This window comes from Gadus chalcogrammus, chromosome 7, assembly GCF_026213295.1.
Source record: "Gadus chalcogrammus isolate NIFS_2021 chromosome 7, NIFS_Gcha_1.0, whole genome shotgun sequence".
Classification (NCBI taxonomy): Eukaryota; Metazoa; Chordata; class Actinopteri; order Gadiformes; family Gadidae; genus Gadus; species Gadus chalcogrammus.
This window is the reverse complement of record NC_079418.1, coordinates 10969115-10977566: the sequence shown is the minus strand read 5'-3', so window position 1 is coordinate 10977566 and position 8452 is coordinate 10969115. Positions and strand designations below refer to the sequence as shown.

At 46.1% G+C, this 8452-nt stretch overlaps 1 protein-coding gene across 2 annotated transcripts in view; it reads left to right on the top strand.

Moving 5' to 3' along the window:
• The window catches only part of mcama (melanoma cell adhesion molecule a), a 36334-nt gene extending 29323 nt beyond the window's left edge, over positions 1–7011 (top strand). Inside the window, exons 11-16 of one of the 2 annotated variants that reach the window (XM_056594524.1) lie at positions 254–381; positions 1000–1141; positions 2080–2118; positions 3763–3892; positions 4302–4419; positions 5063–7011. In XM_056594524.1, coding sequence (XP_056450499.1) covers positions 254–381; positions 1000–1141; positions 2080–2118; positions 3763–3892; positions 4302–4419; positions 5063–5083 — 578 coding nt within the window. In that variant the 3' untranslated portion in view covers positions 5084–7011. The remainder of the gene's footprint in view (positions 1–253; positions 382–999; positions 1142–2079; positions 2119–3762; positions 3893–4301; positions 4420–5062) is intronic. The other variant, XM_056594523.1, reaches the window with a different exon arrangement.
• Positions 7012–8452: the final 1441 nt, after the last annotated feature.

Below are 8452 nucleotides of genomic sequence, written 5' to 3'. Positions count from 1 at the left end.
GTAAGTGTTGCTGTGTGTTGCGGTGTGTTGGTGTGAGTTGCTTTGGTCTGCGGTGTATTGGTGAGTGTTGCTGTGTTCTGTGGTGTTTTGCTGTGTGTTGCTGTGTGTTGTGTCGTGCAGTGTGTGTCTGTGTGTAGCTGTGTGTGTCTGTGTGTTGGCCGGTGTGTGGGTCTGTGTGTGTCTGTGTGTGTCTGTGTGTAGCTGTGTGTGTCTGTGTGTTGGCCGGTGTGTGACGGAGGTCTTCCTGCTCCAGGTGCGCCCCAGCTGAGCGAGGAGCGGGAGGTGGAGCTGGAGGAGGCCACAGGCCGGCTGGTCAACCTGAGCTGTGAGGCCCAGGGACACCCGCTGCCCACCATCTCCTGGAGCATCGTGGGGACCCAGGTGGGGCTCACACACACACACACACACACCCACGCACACAAGCACACACACACACACTGGTGGTTAAGCTACATTGACATTTAGGGCATTCAGCAGATGCTTTTATCCAAAGCGTCAGAAGAAGGTGAAACAACAATATATCGCTGTTGGTACAGTAAGGACGTTCATAGAAACAAGTACCAAGCACTAACAATCTCTAGGTTAACCCATTACCTGTACACAACAAAGATAGCTAGGATATGATGCTACACAACTAAGTACTATTTAGTTGTGGGACGTACAACGTACAAGTGTGTACATTAAGTGGCAGGATGTATAACACACAAGCTACACACAAGTTTTGTGTGTGTGGGAGGCGCTGCGTTCTGTATCATGTATACTGCATGTCATGTTCAAGAATCCTACGGGAACACTAAAAGAAGGAACACATTAAAGAAGGACATGTGTGTGTCTGTGTGTGTGTGTGTGTGTGTGTGTGTGTGTGTGTGTGTGTGTGTGTGTGTGTCTGTGTGTGTGTGTGTGTGTGTGTGTGTGTGTGTGTGTGTGTGTGTGTGTGTGTGTGTGTGTGTGTGTGTGTGTGTGTGTGTGTGTGTGTGTGTGCGTGCGTGCGCGGCCCAGGTCTGGCGCGAGGTGGTGAACAGGGCCAGTGAGAACACGGCTCACAGTGTGGTGTCGGTGAAGGTGACGTCGGACGTCAGCGCGCTGTGCAACGCCTCCAACGACATGGGCGCCGAGGTCAAGAGCTTCCGCATCACAGCCAGTAAGGGATTATACCCCCCCCCCCCACACACACCTCCCCACCAACAGCCCCCCACATGCACGTCAGTCTCCGGGACAATTACCAAAGCCCCTGGAAACTAGCTAATAGGTTTATGAAAATAATTGCTGGTAATACACATGAAAATAATGATGAAATAAGAGTCCTAATGGAAAATCACCAGCCCTAAATGTGAATTATAGACTTTGCCTTATCCAACAAATTACTACTTTGCCTTTTCCAATCTTTTATATGGCAGGGAAATAGTTGTTGCCCAATTCTTAACACTGACAAATACCCCACTACGATATTAAAAACTGGGTTAATTGCTGCTGTGGCCGGGGAACTGTGTAAGCGCTCTGGCCTGGCGTTTTATGATAGATATGTCCATTCTATGTTCTGACAAACTCCATAGCCCCATACCTGAAACATAAATGACTTAACCAGCTGTTAACGTCTATCAAAAGGAAAATCAGTGGTTTGCAGAATTGAAAGTCATTTTGCCCCAAAACTACAAACAACATAAAGTGGACAGAGAGATTCGAGGATAGGATGGTTTGTTTGCCACCGATGAGCAGTGCCAAGAACTGTCCAGTATTAAGAAGAGATGTATAATTATGTACTACATTTGGACAGAAGAGTTTTAGAAGGTGTATTTTGACATTTTGAACATTTTGAACAAAGTTATGTTGGTGGCGGCAGAATCATTTGAAACGCATCAGGGTTGTCATGGGGACCAATGTAAAATAGATACATCCAATAATTAGGAGAAATGTAGGAAATCCATTTGCCCTGCAATAAAAGCAGTGCCCTTCTCAGGGAGAGAGGGTAGGGAGTCCACCTCAGGAGCAGAGAGAGCTCTGTGTGCAGGCTCTGTGTGTGAATAAGCCATGGGTGGATGTGGCGGCCGTCTTAAATGTGTTTCTGCCTGTGATTCGCAGTTCCTCTGGCCTCACCCCCCCCCGTCCCCCACTCTCCCGGTAAGCATCGCTCCCTGCTCCTCAAAGCTCTCCTCTTTATATCCCCCCCCCTCAAAACACCTCCTCCTCTCTCCTCCACCGCCGCGCTCGCTCTCCACCTGAACCCTTCAGCTTCCAGCTCAGGAGAACCTTCGCTTGTCTCTCTCTCTTTCTTCTGATTCAAACCCACGGAAAATATGGAAAAACAGGGAACTTAATGGAGCGGCTCTGGTTCTGCAGCAGAGCGCTAGAGTGGGTCAGACTCTGGCGGGGAGGGGTGCTAGCACGGCTGGAATGAAAGCAACTCATGATTTTTTAACATGATGCCGCAGCACACAGCCATGCTGGAAGCCCCCTGAGGGAGGGGGGGGCGGGATTAAGTATTCTGTCTGATGCTGGAAGGAAAGTCAAAACAGACTCCCTCAACAAGCTACCGTTTCTTTTTTCGCAGATGCGAGCTGTTTTCCATGACTCTTTCCCCGTTTGCCTCCCAATTTGATGTTGGTTTTCTTGGGAGAAATTCCTGATAGTGAATGCTAATTGTTGCGTATATATATAATTCACAATTATTACGTTTTTAAGATGCGTGCGTTGCCTTTTACTGCTGGTTTTAATGTACAGCACTGTACTGGGGGGATAGTGTTTAATTGGAGACACGCTATTAAACAGTCTCTCACCGGCCCGTCGGGAATACTGTGGACCACTTGGGCTTACTCTGCGTCTCATTACAACTCTTCTAAATGTTTGGTTTCTTTCCCAAACATTCGCTGGCGTTTTGAGTGAGGTTGCCGGGGGTAACCGCCACGGAGACAGAACTCTCTCGGGGAACGACAGACTCCCTGCCCGCGCCCTCGTTCTGTGCCAACGTTCTGTTTATCCACGAGGAGAATGGAGGCTGTTCTGTCTAAGCTAAATACATCCAAACCTGCTCTGATTCAAATAGAGTAACAGACTATTTTATCAATATAATGTTTCACAAATCAGATATAAAACAATGGTCTGAATTAAGGAAACAGACAAGCGTAAGCCTGCTTCATCGGGGTGTCTCTCTGGCTCCACAGGGGCTGACTTTATTTAGACCAGTCATGTTACTGGAGGCAGGCATCCGTGAGCGTGTGATTCTGGCAAACAGCGAACACCATCGCGGCCAGCCCTGGTTAACTCAGTCCAGTGGGCAGACAGAGACTTAACTCAGACTCTGTACTGGGAGCCCGGGCTCTAAGCCTTCTCGTATCAATACAATAACCAGCAGCCGTCGGGTCGCATTCGCACACCGACGGCGGTGTCAACCACGCAGGGCGGCATCCAGCTCATCAGGAGCGGTCCGGGTGCAGACCTCAAACTAGCGCAGGAGCCGGGCATCAAACTAGCAACCTTCAGGTCACAGGTCAACCTGCTCTACCTCCTGAGCTAAGCCGACCGCAGCCGAAACTGGCCTTTAGCTGAAAGCGATACCTGTCCTGGCTGTCTACGCTCTCCTCCTCTTCTTACGTTCCCCCCGCTCAGATCAGCACCTTGTGGCGGGCGACAACATAATTAACACTGTATCGTTTGTCTCTGTTCCCTCCTCCGTGCGCCTGCCCGCGCGCGTGTGTTTGTGTTTGTGTGTGTGTGTGTGTGTGTGTGTGATTGTGCGTGCATGTACCCGTATGCGTGTGTTTGTAGCCGAGGGCAGCGGGGTGGTCATCGTGGTGATCATCCTGTCCCTCCTGCTGCTTGCCATCCTGGGGAGCGTCGTCTACTTCCTGCACAAGAAGGGCAAGATCCCCTGTGGACGCTCTGGGAAGCAGGAGATGTACGCTGCTCACACACACACACACACACACACACACACACACACACACACACACACACACACACACACACACACACAACACACTTACCTACACCAACACACACATATCTTCATACACATATACACACACACACACAGACACATACATTCAAACATACATAGACACACATATACCCACATGACTGTGTATGTACATAAACAATCACACAGATCAACACACACACCCACACACACACAATCAAATGAACACAAACAAACACACACAGACCATGCATATTTTACTGCATTGTTGCTCTACCTCATTACATTTAGTTTAGTTAGTTTCTGACAGAGTCCACACACTGTGTGTCATGTGATGTGAGGGTATATATATATATATATATAACGCTCCTCGTTTGCTTCCCTGCAGCACCAAAGAGATGCTGTCTAAAGACGACATTGTGGTGGAGCTGCAGGCCGACCCCAAGGCGGAGCAGGCCGAGCTTCTGAAGGGGGCCAACGGGGCCCCGAAGGCCCCTGGGGACCAGGTACACAGCTCTCCTATCTTCATAGGGTCGTGTTTAGACATTAGCATAGAAAAGTAGAAAGCTTATTCACTCGTTCAAATATCTCCAGAAACATCCAGGTGGATCGTTTCCAGTGCCACTCGTCATGAATGTGGTCCTCACAGGCCCTGAGTTATGACCTCACTGAAACCGGTTTGGGCCGGGGAATGAGCCACTGAATCATCCACCCGCGACCCCGTGATAGCAGAGCTCAGCCTGGTTGCATAACAGCCAATGGGTGTGGAGTAATAACATTGATGCATTTTGGGGATTGTATCGCTAGACCTGTTGATAGTGTCCTTGGTTATAATAACAAACAGTTGGGCAAGAGATGGATCTCGGACCCCTGTTTCACAGAGGGGCCGTGCTAGGCCACACACAGGTGTGGCTCAACAGTAACGATGGGTCTGGAACATAACAGGAGCAGAGCTGTAATTAGTGTGATCAGTGACACCTGGGTTCATCCTGCACAGGGCCTCTGTGAGAAGGATCTATCAGCCCGCTTTCAGAAGTTCAGTTTCACCCTTTGACCCCGGGGGTAACTAAATGTCCCCCCCCCCCCCCCCCCCCCCCCCTCTCTCTCTCTCTCTCTCCCTCTCTCCCACCGGACCTCCATGGAGTAAAGGAGGTGGAGTTCAAGAAGTGACGCATGCAGCAGTCCAGGCTGTGACCCGGCCAGGGGGGGACACACCTCCCACCACCAGGCTACTCCCCTCCCCCCCCCCCATCCTCCATGTCACTCTGTGGTCCTGAAGTGTTGATGTCAAAACACACACACAGTATTTATTTGGTGATGGGAAGATGTTTTTTTTTCCCCAACTGGTTCCTGCACCGTTTTCACAACAAAAGATTGTTTGCAGTTGATGGAGGTTTGATGATACTCTGTATTCTTATGAAACTGTATATATTATACATATATATATAGTTATTTAAGGACTTTCCGCACACGGTTTTGCTTTGTAGGAACATTTGAAAGCGAATTTCTCTTTTTCTTTTTCATATTTTTGTTTTGTTCAATAATCAATACCAACGTCTGGTGAAGCCAAAGCTATTTTTTGCAGGGTTTTTATTATTTGTACTTCTATGTTTCGATGGGAGGCCGTGGTATACAGAAGGGTCCCTGATAGTGTCTGTGAGGACCCATCCAGGCCCTCAGCCACTCTGTTACCAGGCTCACCATGTTGCCAACACACACGACACCAGCCCCGTCGTTTGGACAGCTCCTTTTCTGCAAAACTACTGTCAAACTCTGGGACTTTGTGAATAACCAGCGGAAGGATTGTTTTGATTTGGTTTTTTTTCCTTCGAAGGGCCACGACTTGTAGGCTGCAGTGCCTGTTAACATGTTCAAAGTTTGTTTTGAGAATCCATTGAACACTGAATTTAAATTCTTGTCATTTTCTTGTTTGCCTTGTGTATATTGTATTAGGGTGCGGGCACTGTAGTCAGGCAGAAGAATGCCAGTTTTCATTTTTTATGACCAGTTTGCTTACTGTGTAGGTTATGTTAGATGTGTTTTGTTGATAGATCTGAAAAGCCCCAATGACTTGCAATGTTTGTTTGTTTTTAATTGTGTTCCATTACTTTGCATTGTGTCGAGTTCAATTTGTAGGAACATATCCAGGTAGTGCTTCAATCCAGAACACTTGCTTGTGTACAGTGTGTAGTTGTGAGAAAAAAAAAGATCCACGTTTGACCTGTAGTTTTGGTTGGCACCGTCTTCGTTCCGCAGCAGTGAGTGGGCGGACTTTGGCGCACGCAATAAGAAACGGTGGTTTAGTTTGGAGTAGTTCTTGATTAAAATTAGTCTCATTATAAACCGTTTATAATGTGGGCCGGTCTCACCTACTGATGGGACCGCGTTGGGAGGGAGTGGAGTGAATATGCCATACAGCAAACTGTCCGCACGAAAGAAAACAATGTCCTAGCATTGTGTGTGAGACAGGTTTTCAGGAATATGACTCCGCTCTCATGTTTTTGGTTTTATTGGAATGGTTCTGGACATTTCGCCAACGGGAGTTTGAAACTGTACAGTTGGATTTCGTATGTTTTTCTCCCCCCCTGAAATTTGGATACATTTAACTAATGTACATGTTATTCTTTAATGCTTGCATTTTTATATATATATTTGTTTTTCAAGAAAAGGATGCTAAATAAAAAAAATGGTTCATTTGAAAAAAATAACGATGTTTACATGACTTTCACTGTCCTCAACTCTGAGGATCAACCATCTGGCAGTATATCATGCAGCCTTGACAACACTCGAGTCTGTCTTTACCCATCGCTTCAGGAGGCTCTGTCTGCTCTGTGTCAGAGCAGGAGGAACACTCACAGGAGGAACAGAGCGTTCTTTCTTCAAGCCCTCACCTTGAGGTCAAAGCTAAATGTACAGTACAGAGAATTCTGTACATATTAACCCCAACGCTGACAGCAAGTACAGGAGTCAAACCCATGATTCGGCCTGTGAGGTACTGGACTACACAGGCAAAAAGCGGAGTGTGTAGAACTTAGTAATATAGATATGAATGATCACCAATCACAGGAAATTAGATGCAAACTGAGTGTTAAAAAAAAATAAAAAAAAAGGTACTGAAACCAATGGAGTCCTCTACTCTATTATCATTTATTTTCTGCTTTTGCAGAAATTGTTGTAAATCACCTTTTCAATATAAACAACATAGATAAAGTGTTAACGAAAAATACTGTTTAATTAAAAATCTTAATGGCTTCGGCATGAACACATGAGAACACAATAAATGCTGATATTAAAAAAAGAATCAATAAATAAAATCTTTACATATGCAATGACAAAAAAGCTTTTTTAGTAGGCAAGTATGAAAAAAACAAATTATCCAAGGTTAATAATGATTTCTAAAACAAACATGTATTCCTACAAGTGGATATTATCAAAGTATTTAACAGCCACACTTAAAGACCACCAGTAACTTCTGCAGTAACCATGAGCAGGTCGACCGTGTGACAGCAATAGCTTGCACTATTGTCCTCACACAAGACGTCATATAGTACTGGTAAAAACACATGTTAATTGCACTATCATTACAAATCTGCCCTCGCAGGGGGGTTTTCACATTAAAACGGCACTATCAAGGTTATTTCATTTAAGCACAAGCAAACCCCCCAAAAAAACAAAAAACTCAACGCGAGGAACAGCGCCACAACACCGTATTCTACGAGAGTTGCCACCGTTTCCTTGCGGTTGAACTTCAACGTTTGCTCACTCTTTAAAATGTCCATACAATAATTCCACCAGTACCATTTGAGCCTGACTTAAGGCAAAACATATGGCAATTATTCTGTGCAAGCGCACACAGAAGTGCCTGCCGACACTCCAAATGACACTTTGTGTTTTAAATGCTTTTGGTGTGGGACTCCGTCGGGCCGAGGGCCTCCCGTGCCCCCGGGGCGCGTTACTAGTACTGTGCACCGCGTAGCTCCGGGTACCTGAGTCCCGGGATCAAGACTCCTCTTCTCCAGCTCCCAAAAAGAGTGGAATATACATGGGGTTCCCAGAGAGACGTTTTCATTCGGCAGAAATAAAAATCATTGTATATAAATAAGCTATTCACAGAATTAATTTCAGTAAGACCACGGTTAATGGTGAAAAAGTAACATGATTTTAGAAAAATAAAACAAGGTAATTACGAGCTTAAAATTAAGACTCCAGCCACGGTTAGCACTACACTGAATACACTTCCAGAATGTACTAGATGCTTTTTTGACTCATTTTATATATTTTTTTTGAACATCACCAAGGCAATGATTAGGAGCTAGGAAAGGATCGGTCGCATGAAATTACGTCGTCCCAACACGTGGCGACACGCTGAGATCAGCGATACCAATCACAGTCAGCTGAAGCACAGACCACACTAATTCCACATGAAAACTCCCATGAGTTCAAAACAACCTGGTGGTCAGATAAATATTTGTTTTAACACACTTTTCTCAATAAGCCTGTTCAAGACTGAAGCTGCCGGCTGTAAGACACAAAAACTGG